The following is a 27,787-nucleotide window of genomic DNA, read 5'->3' as shown; positions in this document are numbered from 1 at the left end:
GACTGTAACATTACCATAGGACTATACAGTAAAGACTGTAACATTACCATAGGAATATACAGTAAAGACTGTAACATTACCATAGGACTATACAGTAAAGACTGTAATATTACCATAGGAATATACAGTAAAGACTGTAATATTACCATAGGACTATACAGTAAAGACTGTAACATTACCATGGGAATATACAGTAAAGACTGTAATATTACCGTAGGACTATACAGTAAAGACTGTAACATTACCATAGGAATATACAGTAAAGACTGTAACATTACCATAGGACTATACAGTAAAGACTGTAATATTACCGTAGGACTATACAGTAAAGACTGTAACATTACCATAGGACTATACAGTAAAGACTGTAACATTACCATAGGACTATACAGTAAAGACTGTAATATTACCATGGGAATATACAGTAAAGACTGTAACATTACCATAGGACTATACAGTAAAGACTGTAACATTACCATAGGACTATACAGTAAAGACTGTAACATCATAAAATTGTTGTTTTGTTGTTGTTACATAATATTGTGGGTTGAGCAGCTCAGTGTGTAACCAGCTATCAGCCTTTATCCCAAAGGAGGTTCTGTAACCAGATATCACCCCTTATCCTAAAGGAGGTTCTATAACCTGATATCACCCGTTATCCTAAAGGAGGTTCTGTAACCAGCTATCAGCCTTTATCCCAAAAGAGGTTCTGTAACCAGATATCACCCCTTATCCTAAAGGAGGTTCTATAACCAGATATCACCCATTATCCTAAAGGAGGTTCTGTAACCAGATATCACCCATTATCCTAAAGGAGGTTCTATAACCAGATATCACCCTTTATCCTAAAGGAGGTTCTGTAACCAGATATCACACGTTATCCTAAAGGAGGTTCTGTAACCAGATATCACCAGAAATCACACGTTATCCTAAAGGAGGTTCTATAACCAGATATCAAACGTTATCCTAAAGGAGGTTCTGTAACCAGATATCACCCTTTATCCTAAAGGAGATTCTATAACCAGATATAACCCTTTATCCTAAAGGAGGTTCTATAACCAGATATCACCAGATATCACCCTTTATCCTAAAGGAGGTTCTATAACCAGATATCACCAGATATCACCCTTTATCCTAAAGGAGGTTCTATAACCAGATATCACCAGATATCACCCTTTATCCTAAAGGAGGTTCTATAACCAGATATCACCCTTTATCCTAAAGGAGGTTCTATAACCAGATACCACCAGATATCACCCTTTATCCTAAAGGAGGTTCTGTAACCAGATATCACCAGATATCACCCTTTATCCTAAAGGAGGTTCTATAACCAGATATCACCAGATATCACCCTTTATCCTAAAGGAGGTTCTATAACCAGATATCACCCTTTATCTTAAAGGAGGTTCTGTAACCAGATATCACCAGATATCACCCTTTTTCTCAAAGGATGTTCTTTAAACAAAATCCCCGGTAGGCACTTATAGTGCAAGGGAATATAGTAACAACTGGAGAAACCAAACTACTTTTTGTTATGTTCATGACTATATTACGGTACTGTTTTGACAAACAGGTCAATTAAAATGCTACCGACATTTTATTACCAAATATGGGTCCTGTACAAATATGGGTCCTGTACACTTCTTTTAAACCTTCACAAGGCAGGTATTTTGGTGTTCAACACTATCAATGTTCACTGATATTGTCTGGCTCTCTTGTTTTCAATAGCAATTCCATAAAACTGGTGAACTTGTGTTCAATCTTCATAAGCACATGGCTAACAGCTGCAGGCTTCATACATCTGGTGAGTTACCCAGCACCATAAAGGCGAAACAGAAGAACTATATGATTGTAAATATTCAGTCTCTGACACATCTAACAGGGTCACACAGAGTGTTTCTTGGTAGTCAAACAAATCTACTTTGAAACAAAAGTAGACACCTCACACACATGGTTTAAATAAAGAAGACACCTGCACCATGTCAGATATAGAGTTGAAATGTATTTCATTTTGAGTTTGAATCCCAATATTACACTTTATATACATCACAGAAGACTGAAATATAATACAACCGTTTGATATAGAAACACTGGATTTTCAGGATAAAAAAAAAAGTTTATTTAATTAGGAAATTGTGAAAAATATAAATAACATTCCACCCATGGCACTACTAGAGGGAGGATTGGTAATTTGCCTGCAGGAAAGGAATACAGACATATCCTACAGAGATACAGCTATAGAGATATCCTACAGAGATATCCTACAAACAGTAGATATCCTGCAGAGATATCCTACAGAGATATAGCTACAGAGATCCTACAGAGATATCATGCATACAGTAGATATCCTACAGATATATTCTACAGAGATATAGCTACAGAGATATCATACAGAGATATCCTTCAGAGATATCATACATACAGTAGATATCCTACAGAGATATAGCTACAGAGATATCCTACAGAGATATAGCTACAGAGATATCCTTTAGAGATATCCTAAATACAGTAGATATCCTACAGATATATTCTACAGAGATATAGCTACAGAGATATCCTACAGAGATCCTACAGAGATATCATGCATACAGTAGATATCCTACAGAGATCCTACAGAAATATCATGCATACAGTAGATATCCTACAGATATATTCTACAGAGATATAGCTACACAGATATCCTACAGAGATATCCTACAGAGATATCATATATACAGTAGATATCCTACAGAGATATCCTACAGAGATATAGCTACAGAGATATCATATATACAGTAGATATCCTACAGAGATATCCTACAGAGATATCCTACATACAGTAGATATCCTACAGAGATATTCTACATACAGTAGATATCCTACAGAGATATCCTACAGCGATATCCTACATACAGTAGATATCCTACAGAGATATCCTACAGAGATATCCTTTAGAGATATCATATATACAGTAGATATCCTACAGATATATCCTACAGAGATATCCTTTAGAGATATCATATATACAGTAGATATCCTACAGAGATATCCTACAGAGATATCCTACATACAGTAGATATCCTACAGATATATCCTACAGAGATATCCTACAGAGATATCCTACACAGATATAGCTACAGATATATCCTACAGAGATCCTATAGAGATATCCTACATACAGTAGATATCCTACAGATACATTCTACAGAGATATAGCTACAGACATATCCTACAGAGATATAGCTACAGATATATAGCTACACAGATATCCTGCAGAGATATAGCTACAGAGATATTTTACAGAGATCCTATAGAGATATCAAATATACAGTAGATATCCTACAGAGATATCCTACAGAGATATCCTACATACAGTAGATATCCTACAGAGATATCCTACAGAGATATAGCTACAGATATATAGCTACACAGATATCCTGCAGAGATATAGCTACAGAGATATTTTACAGAGATCCTATAGAGATATCAAATATACAGTAGATATCCTACAGAGATATCCTACAGAGATATCCTACATACAGTAGATATCCTACAGATATATCCTACAGAGATATCCTACAGAGATATCCTACACAGATATAGCTACAGATATATCCTACAGAGATCCTATAGAGATATCCTACATACAGTAGATATCCTACAGAGATATAGCTACAGATATATAGCTACACAGATATCCTGAAGAGATATAGCTACAGAGATATTTTACAGAGATCCTATAGAGATATCCTACAAACAGTAGATATCCTACGGAGATATCCTACAGAGATATAGCTACAGATATATAGCTACAGTACTTTGATGCATGTTATACCTGTGGAATAAGTCTGTTTTTAGAATGTGTAGGGCCTCTAGATGGTAGCATAGTCATTTCTTCTGAAAATGTAAACGTTTATTACAGTTCTGAAGACAGTACATCATTGATAAGGTGTGAGTCACAAAGTAACTAAGAAATAACTGAGTAAGTAAGTAATAAATCAGATGAGTGAGTTGAGAGTGAGTTAGTAAATTGTAATTACAAGACTGAGTACAAGACAAAGGCTCTCTGTATGTTCCTCTCTTTCAATATCCAGTATTGTGACCTTTGTTCTAGGTGGAAAACTCAGGGGATCCTTGGGAAAACTTCCAAAATTCCCAGTCACTTTCCTACTGGGAATGTGTCTACTTACTGATGGTTACCATGTCCACTGTGGGCTATGGAGACGTGTATGCCAAAACTACCCTGGGACGACTTTTCATGGTGTTCTTCATCCTCGGTGGTTTGGTAAAAAAAAAAAAAAAACTCTCTTATTTTATTTATATTTAACCCGCTTCTATCCTTCATGCATACGATCACACCTCCAGCCATCACGATACCCATCCACTGCTGCCCTTAACAACCCACTTCTATCCTTCATGCATACGATCACACCTCCAGCCATCACGATACCCATCCACCGCTGTCCTTAACAACAGCTGGGAAGTCTCCGCACTTCAAAAAGCCTGTTGAAAATCAAAGCTCTATTGTTGTCTTGTAGTTGATGTTTTTTCGTGGCTGAGTTACCCATCGTTGTTTATTATTGTCAAGTTCATTATATTTGTGAGTATAATACGCCTATAGTACTTATTAAATACTAATTGTACTTGAAGGTATACACATTTACATGTATTATTATATTTTGTATAGTTTTATTTCTGAGTATATACTGAATTGCTATATGGTTCAAACCGAATAAGATTGGTTTTTTAAATAATTTCCACTGTAAACTAAAGTAATGTGTGATTTCAGATCACTCAATGCTTGAGGTCCCCTCCCCAAATTCCAACAAACACAGTGAAAGGAGTGATCTATAGACCAGCGGGATGGTCAACATGACACATCAGTTTAGACCAGTTACACACAGCAGACACTTAGCATGATGCACCCAAAACTATTATGTTGATTTGACTTGATTATTTCTATTTATGGATAACAATGGAAGAAGGCTTAGTTCAGACAGTAGTACAGTACTACTACAGTAGTCAGTTCAGACAGTACTACAGTAGTTATTTCAGGTAGTAGTACAGTATTACAGTAGTCAGTTCAGAGAGTAGTACAGTACTATAGTAGTCAGTTCAGACAGTAGGACAGTATTACAGTAGACAGTTCAGACAGTAGGACAGTACTACTACAGTAGTCAGTTCAGACAGTAGGACAGTACTACTACAGTAGTCAGTTCAGACAGTAGGACAGTACTACTACAGTAGTCAGTTCAGACAGTAGGACAGTACTACTACAGTAGTCAGTTCAGACAGTAGGACAGTACTACTACAGTAGTCAGTTCAGACAGTAGGACAGTACTACTACAGTAGTCAGTTCAGACAGTAGGACAGTACTACTACAGTAGTCAGTTCAGACAGTAGGACAGTACTACTACAGTAGTCAGTTCAGACAGTAGGACAGTACTACTACAGTAGTCAGTTCAGACAGTAGGACAGTACTACTACAGTAGTTAGTTCAGACAGTAGGACAGTACTACTACAGTAGTCAGTTCAGACAGTAGGACAGTATTACTACAGTAGTTAGTTCAGACAGTAGGACAGTACTACTACAGTAGTTCAGAGTATTATCAGTGCCAGTACTACTACAGTAGTTCAGAGTATTATCAGTACCAATCACTCTTTTACCCAAGTTTAGTTACATTTATGTAAGTTATATTATATAGTTTATATACATGTATACAATACTGTAAGTCAGTTATGTACACTTTGTATATACTGTAAGTTTATACATTATATTACAAGTCAAATTTAAGCATAAAGGCCTCAAATCTATTGGATAAACACATTTTTCAGCTAATTTAAATGTGCAGATATGTTACGGTAGAGGCTGTGCTATTCAAATCAACCTGGCATAAGTGTTTGTTGGACAAAACATGGCATATAAGGTTTTTTCCCATCCTTTTTATTACCTGAAAACTTTTTCAATAACAGATTGGCGTACAGTGTCAACTGTGTCATTTTCCTGCTTTTTTTCCTAACTAAATATCCGTAAAAGCTTAAGAAAAAGTTAAGTTAAATTTCCTGACATTTTTTTCTTCTTCATTGCTTATCATACTTTTATCCCCCTAGAATCTGAATATGATAACATTTACATAATTTAAGATTTTGTTCTAACTTTTACTATAATGTAGTAATCTGACTTGTTCTATCCGTCAACTAATTGTATCGAGAGAAATTAACAATTTCTTTTTGTGCAAATTTTCTATTCTATTCTTTTTTCATACATTTTTTTTCTCGAATTTTCAGATTTTACGGATATATTTGAAGCAAAAATAGACGCCCTGCTCTCTCTCTCTCTCTTTGCCTATCTTTGTTTTAGTCTCTTCTTCTGTCTCCTATCTTCTCCTTAGGCCATGTTTGCGAGCTACGTCCCTGAAATCATAGAGTTAATAGGAAACCGCAAGAAATATGGTGGTTCCTATAGTGCTGTTAATGGGAGAAAGTAAGTATTACCGGGAGGCTCTACTGCCTCTGCCGCAGTAGAATCGTCCTCTGCATGCCCTTTTCTTTCTCTGTTCCATGCATGTAGGCCATGTTTGCTCGCTACGTGCCAGAAATTGCTGCTCTCATCCTTAATCGGAAGAAATACGGAGGGAGTTATAACTCGACCCGAGGCAGAAAGTAAGTCAAACAAATAAACAAACAAACAAAATGATTGTAAAAGGTGTGGTTTTGGTGTGACTTCTCAAATTGCCCCCCCCCCCCTCTCCTAAAGAGGAGTACCAGTAAATTATTCTAAAATGTTTTATATTGAAAAGTTTAGACCTTTTAAAAATATATATATTTTTAAGTCACACAGGTGACTGGAGAGTTTGGCCATGAAAAGCTTATGCTGTTGTTTTGTACCGGTATTCGTGTGCTAGCCGTCATCGTGTCAAAAGCATTATTTGCTATATGCTTGAACGTTTTACTCATTTGTTTACTAGAATACATGTTTGTGTCTGTGTTTTGTATTTACCGGTCTTACCATGCATCTTACCACCCACCACAATGCACATATTATTTTTAATTTTTTTGGGAGGGGGCACATAAAGTCAGGACTGATTCCAACTGGAGTTGTAGTCATTTTATATAGCATTTCTAAATTCATGAATATATTGAATTTTTAACATTATATGCTCTATCTATCTAATGGCAGAGATGATGTCATTGAAAATACTTCACCATTTATAATGAATGGTGTCTTAATTAAGTGTCCTAGGAAACAGATTTACAAAACGGGACTAACCTTTAGTTAAATAATCAGCTAATCTAAATCTAATTTATTCCCAGATGATTTCAAATGAACGTTAATGAAGTGGTCTACCTTTTTTGTGTCTTTTTCATGTCCACATTCTTTTCTTGCATGTTCCTCGCTTGCTTCCAGTTTACTTTTATTTCCTTGTTTTTTTGTGTGGTTCCACCAGTTCATTTGATTTTCTAAGCCCTGCTACATTCCTGGCCTTAATCTGCAGTCAGACCTACAACCTAAGGGACCAAATACTACCTTGAGATGTGTGCTCATAACTCAAATTTCCATGCAAATCTCCCATTGACATCAATCAATGAATGATTATATGCAGAAATTCAAGTTATAATATGTGTATCTCAAAGTACAGTAGGATTCATCCCTACTGCCTCATCCCTCTGAACAAACTTCTCTTGGCTCGTTTTTACCATTTTTTTGTTGTTTAATTTGTTGTGGATAATTTTTTGGGACTTTCTTTTAGTCAAGTCTCTTCAGCCAGCGTCTGATATGGTAATTTATATATATTTTTTAGTCAAGTCTCTATAGCCAGCGTCTGATATGGTAATTTATTCTCTTCTCCTTTCTTCTGCATTCTGAAGGATGTGCATTTCTGTTTCATGTGATTCGTATTCTTATCTCTCAGTCCTACTGTCCTAGTATATTCCCTTTTTTCATACCTTTTCATATACAAATATGAATAGAATTTATCTGTAATATTCACATAAAGACCCAATTCTATAATGTAAACAAGATACAATATGATAAATAAGAAATGTAATAAGATACACAATGTTCGATTTATTTCGAAATCATGTGCAGGTATGTGAGAAGTTGTTAGTATACATTACTAGTATACATCTACAGTGGGGCAAAAAAGTATTTAGTCGGCCACCAATTGTGCAAGTTCTCCCACTTAAAAAGATGAGAGGCCTGTAATTTTCATCATAGGTACACTTCAACTATGACAGACAAAATTAGGAAAAGTAAAAATCCAGAAAATCACATTGTAGGATTTTTAATGAATTTATTTGCAAATTATGGTGGAAAATAAGTATTTGGTCACCTACAAACAAGCAAGATATCTGGCTCTCACAGACCTGTAACTTCTTTTTTAAGAGGCTCCTCTGTCCTCCACTCGTTACCTGTATTAAAGGCACCTGTTTGAACTTGTTATCAGTATAAAAGACACCTGTCCACAACCTCAAACAGTCACACTCCAAACTCCACTATGGCCAAGACTAAAGAGCTGTCAAAGTACACCAGAAACAAAATTGTAGACCTGCACCAGGCTGGGTTAAGACTGAATCTGCAATAGGTAAGCAGCTTGGTTTGAAGAAATCAACTATGGGGGCAATTATTAGGAAATGGAAGACATACAAGACCACTGATAATCTCCCTCGCTCTGGGGCTCCACGCAAGATCTCACCCCGTGGGGTCAAAATGATCACAAGAACGGTGAGCAAAACTCCCAGAACCACACGGGGGGACCTAGTAAATGACCTGCAGAGAGCTGGGACCAAAGTAACAAAGCCTACCATCAGTAACACACTACGCCGACAGGGACTCAAATCCTGCAGTGCCAGACGTGTCCCCCTGCTTAAGCCAGTACATGTCCAGGCCCGTCTGAAGTTTGCTAGAGAGCATTTGGATGATCCAGAAGAAGATTGGGAGAATGTCATATGGTCAGATGAAACCAAAATATAACTTTTTGGTAAAAACTCAACTCGTCGTGTTTGGAGGACAAAGAATGCTGAGTTGCATCCAAAGAACACCATACCTACTGTGAAGCATGGGGGTGGAAACATCATGCTTTGGGGGCTGTTTTTCTGCAAAGGGACCAGGACGACTGATCCGTGTAAAGAAAATAATGAATGGGGCCATGTATCGTGAGATTTTGAGTGAAAACCTCCTTCCTTCAGCAAGGGCATTGAAGATGAAACGTGGCTGGGTCTTTCAGCATGGCAATGATCCCAAACACACCGCCCGGGCAACGAAGGAGTGGCTTCGTAAGAAGCATTTCAAGGTCCTGGAGTGGCCTAGCCAGTCTCCAGATCTCAACCCCATAGAAAATCTTTGGAGGGAGTTGAAAGTCCGTGTTGCCCAGCAACAGCCTCAAAACATCACTGCTCTAGAGGAGATCTGCATGGAGGAATGGGCCAAAATACCAGCAACAGTGTGTGAAAACCTTGTGAAGACTTACAGAAAACGTTTGACCTTTGTCATTGCCAACAAAGGGAATGTTACAAAGTATTGAGATAAACTTTTGTTATTAACCAAATACTTATGTTCCACCATAATTTGCAAATAAATTCATAAAAAATCCTACAATGTGATTTTCTGGATTTTTTTTTCTAATTTTGTCTGTCATAGTGTACCTGCGATGAAAATTACAGGCCTCTCTCATCTTTTTAAGTGGGAGAACTTGCACAATTGGTGGCTGACTAAATACTTTTTTGCCCCACTGTAAATCTTCAAACCAATAAGTTTGGTACAATATGTGATGGAACTGATCATTGCAATAACAGCTTAAAGAAATGCCCTTCTTAACCCCATTCTGAGTTTTATCTCACAATGAAGAGTTTATCTCACAATCCTGCGGGTACTATCCTGTAGCAGGGATACTGTCTGATGGAAAGTTACCCCCCCGTGGAGACAACATGAATCTTGCTAAAGATAAGCTCTTTTCTGGATTGTAGAATGTAGCAATCACATCGTAATCTCCAACAATGGAAATTGTCATTATTTTTAATCTGTTAGTGGGAAGCCAGAATGCTCTCTGCTCTTGACCTGTCCTTCAGGCCTTACATAGGACGGACTGTACAGTCTAAAGGGCTTTAGTACTGTCAACTGTTCACATAACAATGGACTATTGTTCATCAAAGAACATGTACCGTAGAAGTCAGGGAGAATGATGTGTTGTTTGGTAATAAACAGTAGGCTGGCTGTGTGTGTTGTCTACACGGAAACCGACTTTTCCAGGTCTTTAAAAATAATATTTAAAAAATCTGTCAGATCCAACGTATGATTTGTTTTTTTTTCCAGAGTCAAGAAAGAACGTGAAACATCCGTCAGCAGTCTATCAACATCTTTATTTTGGCTGCAGCTTTTAGCAAACCATAGTTCAAATCTTATGACTATTCCTGGATCTTATTTCCTATAGGCACATCGTGGTCTGTGGTCATATTACCCTTGAAAGTGTGTCCAACTTCCTTAAAGACTTCCTACACAAGGACAGGGATGATGTCAATGTAGAAATTGTTTTTCTCCATAAGTAAGTGTACCATGTTTTTTCCTTACACTTTTACGGGCCAGTTTCCCGGACCCAGATTAAACCTAGTCTTGGACTAAAAACCATAAAAACCAATTGAAAGTCCATTGAAAGTGTGTTTTATTCCAGGACTATGGGTTTAATCTGAGTCTGGGAAAATGGCCCCAAGACTCATAACAATACTGAGTGTTTCAGAGAAGGAAAGGTGATAGCAGCTCCCAAAATTGACCCCAACAACCTTTTGGGAGCTGCTACCACCTTTCCTTGTTTTGGAATACTCAGACTCTACAATGACTATATCCTGATAAGCACCGAGATCCATGGAAACCGTGGAAACCGTTTGGTATAGCCCACCCATTGCATCATTAGAATAAATGACCCTACTACACAATGAATTGCAATTTGACTTGCTGAGGAGGAGACCTCACTCAGAGCCCTAACATTAACACAAGTGTCCTGTCTTTCTCAGTACACAACCTAATCTTGAGCTGGAAGCCTCGGTTAACATTAACACACTCTACTTTCTGTCCCAGTATTTCCCCTAATCTTGAGCGGGAAGCCTCGGTTAACATTAACACACTCTACTTTCTATCCCAGTATTTCCCCTAATCTTGAGCGGGAAGCCTCGGTTAACATTAACACACTCTACTTTCTGTCCCAGTATTTCCCCTAATCTTGAGCGGGAAGCCTCGGTTAACATTAACACACTCTACTTTCTATCCCAGTATTTCCCCTAATCTTGAGCTGGAAGCCTCGGTTAACATTAACACACTCTACTTTCTATCCCAGTATTTCCCCTAATCTTGAGCTGGAAGCCTCGGTTAACATTAACACACTCTACTTTCTATCCCAGTATTTCCCCTAATCTTGAGCTGGAAGCCTCGGTTAACATTAACACACTCTACTTTCTATCCCAGTATTTCCCCTAATCTTGAGCTGGAAGCCTCGGTTAACATTAACACACTCTACTTTCTGTCCCAGTATTTCCCCTAATCTTGAGCTGGAAGCCTCGGTTAACATTAACACACTCTACTTTCTGTCCCAGTATTTCCCCTAATCTTGAGCTGGAAGCCTCGGTTAACATTAACACACTCTACTTTCTATCCCAGTATTTCCCCTAATCTTGAGCTGGAAGCCTTGTTCAAGCGGCACTTCACCCAGGTGGAGTTCTACCAGGGATCTGTTCTCAACCCACACGACCTGGCCAGAGTCAAGGTAACTGGCCTGTTTCAATGATGTATGAACCTACCTGACTCGTTCCTTACAGCTGCTATAGCAGGGGCAAAACGGCCTCAACAGTGCATCTCCAACCAACTCTTCAAGAACTATACCAGGTCCTTATCGTATAAGTCAATTTGGTCACTCTTACAATACGGTCACGTTTATGAAGAGTTACAATAATGTTACCTTTATAAAGAGTTACAAATCGGTTACCTTTATATATAAAAAAAAAGTTTTACTTTCAAACATTCGTTGACACAGCCAGGTAAATCATTGAGATTGATAAAGGGTAAATAAATAGGCTAGATACGACAGGAACATACTTCTTGGTTAGAAGTCAGAAATGAACACTCTGTGACGTATGATAGCTACTGTTCATAGCTCTGAATGAATGTAGTTGTGATCTCTTTGATTCTGCTGTGGTGTCTTTAGAGGGAGCACCAGGGCGATTGGTATCTGTCTAATGTCCTGAGCCTTATGGCCCATTGGATGCCATTTGGGACTCAGATTCTGTCTGTATAGAATCTGTTCTTAAACTAGTTTCTCTGTCATCCCTCAGATAGATTCAGTTCTTAATCTAGTCTCTCTGTCATCCCTCAGATCTATTCAGTTCTTAATCTAGTCTCTCTGTCATCCCTCAGATCTATTCAGTTCTTAATATAGTCTCTCTGTCATCCCTCAGATCTATTCAGTTCTTAATCTCTCTGTCATCCCTCAAATCTATTCAGTTCGTAATCTCTCTGTCATCCCTCAGATCTATTCAGTTCTTAATCTCTCTGTCATCCCTCAGATCTGTTCAGTTCTTAATCTCTCTGTCATCCCTCAGATCTATTCAGTTCTTAATCTAGTCTCTCTGTCATCCCTCAGATCTATTCAGTTCTTAATCTAGTTCTCTGTCATCCCTCAGATAGTCAGGTCTTACTTAGTTTCTCTGTCATCCCTCAGATAGTCAGGTCCTATCTAGTCTCTCTGTCATCCCTCAGATAGTCAGGTTTGATCTAGTCTCTCTGTCATCCCTCAGATAGTCAGGTCTTATCTAGTCTCTCTGTCATCCTTCAGATAGTCAGGTCTTACTTAGTCTCTCTGTCATCCCTCAGATAGTCAGGTCTTATCTAGTCTCTCTGTCATCCCTCAGATAGTCAGGTCTTATCTAGTCTTCTGTCATCCCTCAGATAGTCAGGTCTTACTTAGTCTCTCTGTCATCCCTCAGATAGTCAGGTCTTATCTAGTCTTCTGTCATCCCTCAGATAGAGTCAGCAGATGCCTGTTTGATCCTAGCTAATAAATACTGTGCAGACCCTGATGCTGAGGATGCTTCCAACATCATGAGGTACAGATACAACGTTATCAACCTATTGTGTTGTACAAATATACCTTGCAAAGATATTGTTGATTTACAAAACATATTACATTTACTATCCCATTGAAACATGACTAGAGGACAAACATTACACTTGAAAGCATGTGAATACAGTTGAAGTCGGAAGTTTACATACACCTTAGCCAAATACATTTAAACTCAGTTTTCCACAATTCCTGACATTTAATCCTAGTAAATATCCCCCCGTCTTAGGTCAGTTAGGATCACCACTTTATTTTAAGAATGTGAAATGTCAGAATAATAGTAGAGAGAATTATTTATTTCAGCTGTTATTTATTTCATCGCATTCCCAGTGGGTCAGAAGTTTACATACACTCAATTAGTATTTGGTAGCATTGCCTTTAAATTGTTCAACTTGGGTCAAACGTTTCGGGAGCCTTCCACAAGCTTCCCACAATAAGTTGGGGAAGCTCCTGACAGAGCTGGTGTAACTGAGTCAGGTTTTGTAGGCCTCCTTGCTGGTACACGCTTTTTCTATAGGATTGAGGTCAGGGCTTTGTGATGGCCACTCCAATACCTTGCCTTTGTTGTCCTTAAGCCTTAAGCCATTTTGACGTATGCTTGGGGTCATTGTCCATTTTGAAGACACATTTGCGACCAAGCTTTAACTTCCTGACTGATGTTTTGAGATGTTGCTTCAATATATCCACGTAATGTTCCTTCCTCATGACGCCATCTATTTTGTGAAGTGCACCAGTCCCTCCTGCAGCAAACCACCCACACAACATGATGCTGCCACCCCCGTGCTTCACGGTTGGGATGGTGTTCTTCGGCTTGCAAGCCTACCCCTTTTTCCTCCAAACATAACAATGTTCATTTTGGCCAAACAGTTCTATTTTTGTTTCATCAGACCAGGGGACATTTCTCGAAAAAGTACCATCTTTGTCCCCATGTGCAACCATAGTCTGGCTTTTTAATGGCGGTTTTGGAGCAGTGGGTTCTTCCTTACTGAGTGGCCTTTCAGGTTATGTCGACATAGGACTCATTTTATTGTGGATATAGATACATTTGTACCAGTTTTCTCCAGCATCTTCACAAGGTCCTTTGCTGTTGTTCTGGGATTGATTTGCAATGTCTCTCTGGGAGACAGAACACGTCTCCTTCCTGAGCGGCATGAAGGCTACATGGTCCCATGGTGTTTATACTTGTGTACTATTGTTTGTACAGATGAACGTGGTACCTTCAGGCATTTGGAAATTGCTCCCAAGGATGAACCAGACTTGTGGAGGTCTACAATTTTTCTGAGGTCTTGGCTTATTTCTTTTGATTTTCCCATGATTTCAAGCAAAGAGGCACTGAGTTTGAAGGTAGGCCTTGAAATACATCCACAAGTCCACCTCTAATTGACTCAAATGATGTCAATTAGCCTAACAGCAGCTTCTAAAGCCATGACATAATTTTCTGGAATTTTCCAAAGCTATTTAAAGGCACAGTCAACTTAGTGTATGTAAACTTCTGACCCACTGGAATTGTGATACATTGAATTATAAGTGAAATAATCTGTCTGTAAACAATTGCTGGAAAAATGACTTATGTCATGCACAAAGTATATGTCCTAACCAACTTGCCAAAACCATAGTTTGTTTAACAAGAAGTTTGTGGAGTGGTTGAAAAAATGAGTTTTAATGACTCCAACTTAAGTGTATGTAAATGTCCAACTTCAACTGTATGTATTCTGGAGTAATGCATTGATAATAGATAATGTACCAAAAACAATTGACTGTTATAATTGACTGCCATACAATATGCCAATGTCAACTCTCAAGTTCCCTGAGTAAGAAAACGGTGTTACTACTGAGTCCAAGATCCTGTAGACGGGTTCTTACATTGTTTCTTCTAACATTACCTCAGGGTGATATCCATCAAGAACTACCACCCGAAGATCAGAATCATTACCCAGATGTTGCAGTACCACAACAAGGTGTGTGCAGTACAACCCCATCAGAGTTGTTACAATGTGTCATTGAACTCCAGCGGAGGCAGGCTGAGAACATGAGTTCTCTACTGATATTCTTCCTGCACCTCAATTATATATTTTAGGGTTGTAACTTTCATAAAATTGCCAGGTTTTTCCAGATTCCCGGGAATCATAATGGATTAAGAGGACATTCGGAATCCTCCAAGCAGGAATGCTACAAAGCCTGGAAATTTTGGGACACTTACCGACATTTTGGAACCCTAATCTCTCTGCATGTTTCCTGCGTGTCCCCAGGCCCACCTTTTGAACATTCCCAGTTGGAACTGGAAGGAGGGTGACGATGCCATTTGCCTTGCTGAGCTGAAGCTTGGCTTCATCGCACAGAGTTGTCTGGCTCAGGGCCTCTCCACCATGCTGGCCAACCTCTTCTCCATGAGGTCCTTTATCAAGGTACCTGTTGGGGAGACCTGAACAGACTGTAATCCTTAGGTCGTTGGTTCAAATCCATTTCGAATGACCAGGAAGAGCTGGAGATTATTCCACTTGTCCACAGGCTTTTGTATAGCATTGTTCTTCATCCTTTGATCACACTTTGTCTGTAGGTGCCTGGGTCCTAGTAAAGACTAATGAAGGGAATATTCAGACTATTTTAAATATATAGTCGTGGCCAAAAGTTTTGAGAATGACACAAGTATTAATTTTCACAAAGTCTACTGCCTCAGTTTGTATGATGGCAATTTGCATACACTCCAGAATGTTATGAAGGGTGATCAGATGAATTGCAATTAATTTCAAAGTCCCTATTTGCCATGCAAATGAACTGAATCCCCCCAAAAACATTTCCACTGCATTTCAGCCCTGCCACAATAGGACCAGCTGATATCGTGTCAGTGATTTTCTCGTTAACACAGGTCTGAGTGTTGACGAGGACAAGGCTGGATATCACTCTGTCATGCTGATTGAGTTTGAAAAACAGACTGGAAGCTTCAAAAGGAGGGTGGTGCTTGGAATCATTGTTCTTCCTCTGTCAACCATGATTACTTGCAAGGAAACGCGTGCCGTCATCATTGCTTTGCACAAAAAGGGCTTCACAGGCAAGGATATTGCTGCCAGTAAGATTGCACCTAAATCAACCATTTATCGGATCATCAAGAACTTCAAGGAGAGCGGTTAAATTGTTGTGAAGAAGACTTCAGGGCGCCCAACGAAGTCCAGCAAGTGCCAGGACCGTCTCCTAAAGTTGATTCAGCTGGGGATCGGGGCAGCACCAGTACAGAACTTGCTCAGGAATGGCAGCAGGCAGGTGTGAGTGCATCTGCATGCACAGTAAGGCAAAGACTTTTGGAGGATGGCCTGGTGTCAAGAAGGGCAGCAAGGAAGCCACTTCTCTCCAGGAAAAACATCAGGGACAGACTGATATTCTGCAAAAGGTACAGGGACTGCTGAGGACTGGGGCAAAGTCATTTTCTCTGATGAATCCCCTTTCCGATTGTTTGGGGCATCCGGAAAAAAGCTTGTCCGGAGAAGACAAGGTGAGCGCTACCATCAGTCCGTTGTCATGCCAACAGTAAAGCACCTTGAGTCCATTCATGTGTGGTGTTGCTTCTCAGCCAAGGGAGTGGGCTCACTCACAATTTTGCCTCAGTACACAGCCACGAATAAAGAATTGTACCAACACATCCTCTGAGAGCATCTTCTCCCAACCATCCAGGAACAGTTTAGTGAAGAAAAATGCATTTTCCTGCATGATGGAGCATGATGGAGCATGATGGATAACCTTGCCATAAGGCAAAAGTGATAACTAAGTTGCTTGGGGAACAAAACATCAATATTTGGGGTCCATGGCCAGGAAACTCCCCAGACCTTAATCCCATTGAGAACTTGTGGTCAATCCTCAAGGGGTGGGTGGACAAACAAAACCCCACAAATTCTGACAAACTCCAAGCATTGATTATGCAAGAATGGGGCTGCCATCAGTCAGGATGTGGCCCAGAAATTAATTGACAGCATGCCAGGGTGGATTGCAGAGGTCATGAAAAAGAAGGGTCAACACTGCAAATATTGACTCTTTGCGTCAACTTCATGTAATTGTCAATAAAAGCCTTTGACGCGTATGAAATGCTTGTAATTATACGTCAGTATCCATAGTAACATCTGACAAAAAAATGTCTAAAGACATTGAAGCAGCAATCTTTGTGGAAATTAATATTTGTGTCATTCTCAAAACTTTTGGCCACAACTGTACAGACTATTCCATATTCTGACTGTATTTGTAATTTCAGAATACTTGTTTTATATTTAAGACAACACCGGTGATGTACATACACTTACAGGGTTATTTGCTTTATGGTCACTTTGGTTAACTTTTTGTGCGAGGTAAATAAAATATGTTCTTGATAATATACTGCACCTTTGCAAGCCGTGTTTTATCCGTTATTGTTTCAGATTGAAGAGGACACGTGGCAGAAGTATTATCTGGAAGGAGTAGCCAATGAAATGTATACTGAGTACCTGTCTAGTGCCTTTGTGGGCTTATCCTTCCCCACCATTTGTGAGTAAGTATGATACTGTTTTCTGAAGTACCTACTATATCAATTATATTCAAATCACCATCACCCACCTCTCTCTTTCTTTCTCTCTCTCTTCAACTTTCATTCTCTCTCTACCGGTCTCTCTCTCTCCATCGTTCCCTCGTTCCCTCGACATTCCTCTCTCTCTCTCTCTCTCTCTCTCTCTCTCTCTCTCTCTCTCTCTCTCTCTCTCCCTCTCTCTCTCTCTCTCTGTCACATTGATTGTTTAATAATATTGATGTTTTTGAATGCTCCTCTCCAGACTCTGCTATGTGAAGCTAAAGCTGCTACTGATCGCTATCGAGTACAAGTCTGATATACGGGAAAGCAGGTACAGTTCAAATCAAATGTATTTATAAAGCCTTTTTTACATCCGCTGATGTCATAAAGTGCTGTACAGAAACCCAGCCTAAAACCACCAAACAGCAAGCATTGCAGATGTAGAAGCACGGTGACTAGGAAAAACTCCCTAGAAAGGCAGGAACCTAGGAAGAAATTGCCAATTGTACATCTTGATGTTTGTCAGACATAGTATCGTAAAAAATCATGTTGAACAAGTCACATGCGGCGCTACACAGGTTATCCATTTGCCAAATGTTAACATTTGTGACATTATGACAGAATGTTTCTGTCATAATGTCACAATGCTGCTACTCTCTTTCCAAACAGACCCACAGCCATGCATGACACATACAGTGCCTTGCAAAAGTATTCAGACCCATTGGATTCACATTTTATTGTGTTACAAAGTGGTATTAAAATGTGTTTAATTGTCATGTTTTTGGTGAACAATTTTCACAACATACTCTGCAACTTCTTCAAGCTCTGTCACGATGTTGGGGATCATGGCCTGACAGCAATTTTCAAGTCTTGCAATACATATAAATCAAGCAGATTTAAGTCAAAACTTTAACTTGGCCACTCAGGAACATTCACTGTCTTCTTGGTAAGCAACTCCAGTGTAGGATTGGCCTTGTGTTGTAGGTTATTGTCCTGCTGAAAGCGGAAATCCTCTCCCAGTGACTGGTATAAAGCAGACTGAAGCAGGTTTTCATCTAGGATTTTGCCTGTGCTTAGCTCCATCCCCTTGCTTTTTATCCTGAAAAACTCCCCAGTATTGATGATGTCAAGCATACCCATAACATGATGCAGCCACCACCATGCTTGAAAATAAGGAGGCAGTTACACAGTGATGTGTGGTTGTTGTTTTTTAGTACTTTTTTCTCCCCAATTGGCACTTACAGTCTTGGCCCATCATTGCAACTCCCGTACGGACTCGGGAGAGACGAAGGTCAAGAGCCATGCGTCCTCCGAAACACGACATGACCAAGCCGCATTGCTTCTTGACACACTGCTCGCGTAACCAACCACACCAATGTGTCAGATGAAATACTGTCCAACTGGCAACTGTGTCGGCGTGCGTACGCCCAGCCCGCCACAGGAGTCGCTAGAGAGCGATGAGATAAGGACATCCCGGCTGGCCAAACCCAGATGATAATGGGCCAATTGTGCACCGTCCTCATGGGTCTCCCGGTCACGGCCGGCTGCTACACAGCCCGGGATAGAACCCGCATCTGTAGTAATGCCTCTAGCACTATGATGCAGTGGCTCTGACCGCTGCAGCACTCGAGAGGCCCCTGTGTTGGAATCGCCCCAAATATAAGGCTTTGTATTTAGGCCAAAAAAAGTATATTCCTTTGCTGTGATGTTTGTTGTTGTTGCAGTATTACTTATTATTTAGTACCTTGTTGCATGTTTGGGAATATTTTTATTCTGTATATTTGTATTCTTCTTTTCACTCTGTCATTTTTGTGGAGTCACTACAATGTTGTTGATCCATCCCCAGTTTTCTCCCATTACAGACATTGAACTCTGTAGCTGTTTTTAAAATGACCAATGGCCTCATGGTGAAATCCCTGAGCAGTTTCCTTCCTGTCCTGCAGCTCAGTTCAGAAGGACGCCTGCATCTTTGATGCATCTGGGTGGTTTAATACATCATCCGCAACATCATTATTAACTTGACCATGCTTAAAGAGATATTCAATGTGTGATTTGTTATTGTGACCCATCTACCAATCACTGCCCTTCTTTATGAGGCATTCGAAAGCTCCCTGGTATTTGTGGTTGAATCTGTCCTTCAATTCAATACAATGAAATTCAATACTTGACTGAGGGACAGGGACCTTGCAGATGTAGTGTTAGTCACTCATAAATCATGTCTACCCCTATTATTTAAAACAGAGTCCATGTAACATATTATGTGATTTGTCACAGTTCTGGGGTAACCAGGCTAGAATACAGGTATGGTTGTGCTCAAACTGGTCTGGGGTGACCAGGCTAGTATACAGTACCTTAGCTCTAATGTTGTTCTCTCCAAGACACCTAACCTTACCTGAATGTTCATTCTCATCCTTGACAGATGGAGGTTCTATATATTGATCATAATCGATCATTACATCATTACAAATTCCCATTGGATGATGCAGTCAATTTCATAATAGCAGTGTCAACTTTGATTTGCATTTGTTTTACAGTGATTCTCATGAGCTACGTTACAGTCACCATCCTCTGTTTGTCCATACTAGATAGTGGTCTTGTCCAAGTGTGTACCATTCCTCGTGTTTAGAGTATTAGGATGCTAACTGCCTGTAACAGAATGATTATCCTCCTTGACGACCATCTATTTTTGTTTTGTATTGACAACAGCACTCTCATCAACCCCGGGAACCATGTGAAGATGCAGGAAGGAACCTTGGGGTTCTTTATCGCCAGCGATGCCAAAGAAGTTAAGAGGTAGGTACTTGTACAGAGCCTTCGGGAAGTGTTCAGACCCCTTGATTTTTTTCCACATTTTGTTACTTTACAGCCTTATTCTCAAATTGATTAAATAAAAAATGTCCTTAGCAATCTATATGCAATACCCCATAATGACATCACAATACCCCATAATGACAACGTAAAAACAGGTTTTTAGATTTGTTTTCAAATGTATCAAAAAATGTACATAAGTATTCAGAGATTTGCCATGCGACTCGAAACTGAGCTCAGGTGCTTCCTGTTTCCAATGATCATCCTTGAGATGTTTCTAACTTGATTGGGTTCCGCCTGTGTTCAATTCAATTGATTGGACATGATTTGGAAAGGAGAAACACGATTCTCTAGTCTGATGAAACCAAGATCGAACTCTTTGGCCTGAATGCCAAGTGTCACGTCTGGAGGAAACCTGGCGCCATCCCTCCGGAGAAGCTTGGTGGTGGCAGCATCACGTCTGGAGGAAACCTGGCGCCATTCCTCCGGGGAAGCTTGGTGGTGGCAGCATCACGTCTGGAGGAAACCTGGCGCCATCCCTCCGGGGAAGCTTGGTGGTGCATCATACTGTACGGACATTTTTCAGTGGCAGGGAGTCAGGATTGAGGGTGAGATGAACGGAGCAAAGTACAGAGAGATCCTTGATGAAAAACTGCTCCAGAGTGCTCAGGACCTCAGACTAGGTCGAAGGTTCACCTTCCAATAGGACAACGACCCTAAGCACACAGCCAAAACAACGCAGGAGTGACTTCAGGACAAGTCTCTGAATGTCCTTGAGTGGCCCAGCCAGAGCCCGGACTTGAACCCAATCGAACATCTCTGGAGAGACCTGAAAATAGCTGTGCAGCAAAGTTCCAGTCCAACCTGACAGAACTTGAGAGGATCTGCGGAGAACAATGGGAAAAACTCCGCAAATACAGGTGTGCCAAGCTTGTAGTGTCATACCCAAGAAGACTCGAATACTTATGTAAATGTGATATTTCCATTTTTTTTTTTACACATATCAAACATTTCTAAAAACCTATTTTGCTTTGTCATTATGGGGTATTGTGATGTCATTATGGGGCATTGTGATGTCATTATGGGGCATTGTGATGTCATTATGGGTATTGTGTGTAGATTGATAAGGGAAAAAACGATTAAATACATTTTAGAATAAGGCTGTAACGTAACAAAATGTGGAAAAAGTCAAAGGGTCTGAATACATTCCCGAATGCCCTGTATGTGAAAGTATTTAATTGTTCTCTGTAGAAAAGACTCAGAAAGGCTCCAAATAGAGTTTGACATGAAATTATGTTAAATTAGTCTTGGACTTACTGATGGTTGGATACTAAAATATGCCTGGGGTGTTTTCATAGGGCACTTTTCTACTGCAAAGCGTGCCACGATGACATCACAGATCCTAAAAGGATAAAGAAATGTGGATGCAAACGATGTAAGTATTTACTGTTCTTTAAAAATAATATTTATTGAGCGTTTTAATGCACGATATTTCAGCACAGTGTATACTATACATGTACTATACTATATGTGTACTGTACTTTACTATATGTGTACTATACTATATGTTTACTTGTTTACTATACTATATGTGTACTCTAGAAATACTATATGTGTGCTATATTATATGCGTACTATACTTTGTGTACTATAATATACATGTATTATACTATACTATATATGTACTATACACGTAATATACTATACTATATGTGTACTATAAAGGTACTCTGCAATCGCATATGTGTACTATACCATACTATACATATAATATACTATGCTATACATGTAATATACTATTGTACTATATGTGCACTCTACAATACTATATGTGTACTATACTAACTGTATACTATACTATAAGTGTGCTATACTATACGTGTACTCTACAATACTATATGTGTATTATACTAAATGTATACTATGCAATATGTGTGCTACGCTATACTATAGGTGTACTCTACTATATGTGTACTATACTATATGTGTACTATACTATGTGTATACTATACTATAGATGAGTGTTGACAGGAATTTGTTTACAGTCTAGGTTTAAGCGGAGCTAACATTAGCATAAACATTATAGTGTCGTTGGCCTGTGTCCCAAATGGAGCCATATTCCCTTCACAGTGCACTACTTTGGGGCGTCGGTCAAAAGACGTGTAGTATATAGGGAAAAGAGGGTGTCATTGGGGATACAGACATTGTCCTGACATGACCTACATAGCCACTAAAACAGTTAAGTCCTTTATTGACAATTTACAGGATAAAACCAGTTGACCTCTGCATCTGGAAAGGCCGTAGGCCGTAGGACTAGTTTAAAGGGGCAAATCTACAGTTCTTATATCCATTTTAAGATTAAGATTCAAATCGATGATATATAGACCCGTTGATTCTTGAAGAATATAACTTATAGATGTCACGTGAGCTTTGTTCAACTGACGTACCCCATCAGAAACCAAAATATAAACTTGTTTCATTCCTTTATTTGTAAATAATGTAAATATTTATTGCCTCAAAATATCAGTTTAACGATCATGTAGATATCACGGATGGTCAGTCCTTGTATCCATAACTTTGTTCATGGATTTGAGAGTAGTTACATTTCTCCAGCCCCATCCCTCAACTGGTTACCAAACCTGTGGCAGGGTGGCCACTTTGTTATTGTTCGAACTGCAGATTGCCCCTTTTTAACAAGCAGTGAATGCATAAATAACTGTCTACAGAAAATGTATTTTCCATCTGTGTTCTAAGGATGGGTTTCAAATGGGCTCACATGGCCCTGGTCATAAGTAGTGCACTATATGTAGTGCACTATATAAACCATAGGGAACCATTTGGAACGTACACTTATTCATATTTAATGTAGCAATCAACACATAATGATAATCAATACATTAATGTAGTAATCAATACATAATGATAATCGATACATTAACGTACCAATCAATACATAATGATAATCAATACATTAACGTAGCAATCAATACATAATGATAATCAATACATAATGATAATCAATACATTAACGTAGCAATCAATAGATAATGATAATAAATACATTAATGTAGCAATCGATACATAATGATAATCAATACATGAATGTAGCAATCAATACAGAATGATAATCAATACATTAACGTAGCAATCAATAGATAATGATAATAAATACATTAATGTAGCAATCAATACATAATGATAATCAATACATTAATGTAGCAATCAATACATAATGATAATCAATACATTAATGTAGTAATCAATACATAATGATAATCAATACATTAACGTAGCAATCAATACATAATGATAATCAATACATAATGATAATCGATACATTAACGTACCAATCAATACATAATGATAATCAATACATTCATGTAGCAATCAGTACATAATGATAATCCATGCATTAATGTAGCAATCAATACATAATGATAATCAATACATTAATGTAGCAATCAATACATAATGATAATCAATACATTAATGTAGCAATCAATATATAATGATAATCAATGCATTAACGTAGCAATCAATACATAATGATAATCAATACATAATGATAATCGATACATTAACGTGGCAATCAATACATAATGATAATCAATACATTCATGTAGCAATCAGTACATCATGATAATCAATGCATTAATGAAGCAATCAATACATAATGATAATCAATACATTAATGTAGCAATCAATACATAATGATAATCAATACATTAATGTAGCAATCAATATATAATGATAATCAATGCATTAACGTAGCAATCAATACATAATGATAATCAATACATAATGATAATCGATACATTAACGTGGCAATCAATACATAATGATAATCAATACATTAATGTAGCAATCAGTACATCATGATAATCAATGCATTAATGTAGCAATCAATACATAATGACAATCAATACATTAACGTAGCAATCAATACATAATGATAATCAATACATTAACGTAGCAATCAATACATCATGACAATCAATACATTAACGTAGCAATCAATACATAATGATAATCAGTACATAATGATAATCAATACATTAATGTAGCAATCAATACATAATGATAATCAATACATTAACGTAGCAATCAATACATAATGATAATCAATACATTAATGTAGCAATCAATACATCATGATAATCAATGCATTAATGTAGCAATCAATACATAATCAATACATTAATGTAGCAATCAATACATCATGATAATCAATATATTAATGTAGCAATCAATATATAATGAAAATCAATACATAACCGTAGCAATCAATACATAATGATTATCAATACATGAATGTAGCAATCAATACATAATGATAATTAATACATTAATGTAGCAATCAATACATAATGATAATCAATACATTAATGTAGCAATCACTACATAATGATAATCAATACATGAATGTAGCAATCAATACATAATGATAATCAATACATGAATGCAGCAATCAATACAGAATGATAATCAATACATTAACGTAGCAATCAATAGATAATGATAATAAATACATTAATGTAGCAATCAATACATAATGATAATCAATACATTAATGTAGCAATCAATACACAATGGTAATCAATACATTAACGTAGCAATCAATACATAATGATAATCAATGCATAATGATAATCAATACATTAACGTAGCAATCGATACATAATGATAATCAATACATTAATGTAGCAATCACTACATAATGATAATCAATACATTAACGTAGCAATCACTGCATAATGATAATCAATACATTAATGTAGCAATCAATACATCATGATAATCAATACATTCATGTAGCAATCAATAGATAATGATAATCAATACATGCATGTAGAAATCAGTACATAATGATAATCAATGCATTAATGTAGCAATCAATACATAATGATAATCAATACATTAATGTAGTAATCAATACATAATGATAATCAATACATTAACGTAGCAATCAATACATAATGATAATCAATACATAATGATAATCGATACATTAACGTGGCAATCAATACATAATGATAATCAATACATTCATGTAGCAATCAGTACATAATGATAATCAATGCATTAATGTAGCAATCAATACATAATGATAATCAATACATTAATGTAGCAATCAATACATAATGATAATCAATACATTAATGTAGCAATCAATACATAATGATAATCAATACATAATGATAATCAATACATTAATGATAATCAATACATTAATGTAGCAATCAATACATAATGATAATCAATACATAATGATAATCAATACATAATGATAATCAATACATTAATGTAGCAATCAATACATAATGATAATCAGTACATAATGATAATCAATACATTAATGTAGCAATCAATACATAATGATAATCAATACATTAACGTAGCAATCAATACATAATGATAATCAATACATTAATGTAGCAATCAATACATCATGATAATCAATGCATTAATGTAGCAATCAATACATAATGATAATCAATACATTAATGTAGCAATCAATACATCATGATAATCAATATATTAATGTAGCAATCAATATATAATGATAATCAATACATAACCGTAGCAATCAATACATAATGATTATCAATACATGAATGTAGCAATCAATACATAATGATAATTAATACATTAATGTAGCAATCAATACATAATGATAATCAATACATTAATGTAGCAATCACTACATAATGATAATCAATACATGAATGTAGCAATCAATACATAATGATAATCAATACATGAATGCAGCAATCAATACAGAATGATAATCAATACATTAACGTAGCAATCAATAGATAATGATAATAAATACATTAATGTAGCAATCAATACATAATGATAATCAATACATTAATGTAGCAATCAATACACAATGGTAATCAATACATTAACGTAGCAATCAATACATAATGATAATCAATGCATAATGATAATCAATACATTAACGTAGCAATCGATACATAATGATAATCAATACATTAATGTAGCAATCACTACATAATGATAATCAATACATTAACGTAGCAATCACTGCATAATGATAATCAATACATTAATGTAGCAATCAATACATCATGATAATCAATACATTCATGTAGCAATCAATAGATAATGATAATCAATACATGCATGTAGAAATCAGTACATAATGATAATCAATGCATTAATGTAGCAATCAATACATAATGATAATCAATACATTAATGTAGTAATCAATACATAATGATAATCAATACATTAACGTAGCAATCAATACATAATGATAATCAATACATAATGATAATCGATACATTAACGTGGCAATCAATACATAATGATAATCAATACATTCATGTAGCAATCAGTACATCATGATAATCAATGCATTAATGTAGCAATCAATACATAATGATAATCAATACATTAATGTAGCAATCAATACATCATGATAATCAATACATTAATGTAGCAATCAATACATAATGATAATCAATACATTAATGTAGCAGTCAATACATAATGATAATCAATACATTAATGTAGCAATCAATACATAATGATAATCAATACATTAATGTAGCAATCAATACATAATGATAATCAATACATTAATGTAGCAATCAATACAGAATGATAATCAATGCATTAACGTAGCAATCAATACATAATGATAATCAATACATAATGATAATCAGTACATAACGATAATCAATACATTAATGTAGCAATCAATACATAATGATAATCAATACATTAACGTAGCAATCAATACATAATCAAATCAAATCAAATCAAATGTATTTGTCACTTACACATGGTTAGCAGATGTTAATGCGAGTGTAGCGAAATGCTTGTGCTTCTAGTTCCGACAATGCAGTGATAACCAACAAGTAATCTAACTAACAATTCCAAAACTACTGTCTTATACACAGTGTAAGGGGATAAGGAATATGTACATAAGGATATATGAATGAGTGATGGTACAGAGCAGCATACAGTAGATGGTATCGAGTACAGTATATACATATGAGATGAGTATGTAGACAAAGTAAACAAAGTGGCATAGTTAAAGTGGCTAGTGATACATGTATTACATATATATAATATATAATGATAATCAATACATAACCGTAGCAATCGATACATAATGATAATCAATACATTAATGTAGCAATCACTACATAATGATAATCAATACATGAATGTAGCAATCAATACAGAATGATAATCAATACATTAATGTAGCAATCAATACATCATGATAATCAATACATTAATGTAGCAATCAATATATAATGATAATCAATACATAACCGTAGCAATCAATACATAATGATAATCAATAGATAATGATAATCAATAGATAATGATA

The 27,787-nt window shown here is 37.0% G+C and overlaps 1 protein-coding gene across 8 annotated transcripts in view; it reads left to right on the top strand.

Moving 5' to 3' along the window:
- Positions 1-27,787, top strand: part of LOC115119800 (calcium-activated potassium channel subunit alpha-1a-like) — a 238,410-nt gene that overhangs the window by 146,457 nt on the left and 64,166 nt on the right. For 6 of the 8 annotated variants that reach the window (XM_065002679.1, XM_065002677.1, XM_065002680.1 and 3 more), the window contains exons 7-18: positions 1,729-1,804; positions 4,094-4,264; positions 6,372-6,463; positions 10,410-10,520; positions 11,627-11,732; positions 12,986-13,068; positions 14,971-15,040; positions 15,332-15,487; positions 17,483-17,592; positions 17,870-17,938; positions 20,314-20,400; positions 21,774-21,850. In XM_065002679.1, coding sequence (XP_064858751.1) covers positions 1,729-1,804; positions 4,094-4,264; positions 6,372-6,463; positions 10,410-10,520; positions 11,627-11,732; positions 12,986-13,068; positions 14,971-15,040; positions 15,332-15,487; positions 17,483-17,592; positions 17,870-17,938; positions 20,314-20,400; positions 21,774-21,850 — 1,208 coding nt within the window. Of the gene's footprint in view, positions 1-1,728; positions 1,805-4,093; positions 4,265-6,371; positions 6,464-6,550; positions 6,643-10,409; positions 10,521-11,626; positions 11,733-12,985; positions 13,069-14,970; positions 15,041-15,331; positions 15,488-17,482; positions 17,593-17,869; positions 17,939-20,313; positions 20,401-21,773; positions 21,851-27,787 lie in introns of all 8 variants that reach the window. The other 2 variants (XM_065002678.1, XM_065002684.1) reach the window with 1 other exon arrangement.

The sequence above is a fragment of the Oncorhynchus nerka genome, linkage group LG16 (assembly GCF_034236695.1).
Source record: "Oncorhynchus nerka isolate Pitt River linkage group LG16, Oner_Uvic_2.0, whole genome shotgun sequence".
Lineage (NCBI taxonomy): Eukaryota > Metazoa > Chordata > Actinopteri > Salmoniformes > Salmonidae > Oncorhynchus > Oncorhynchus nerka.
This window is presented reverse-complemented; position numbering and strand designations above follow the sequence as displayed.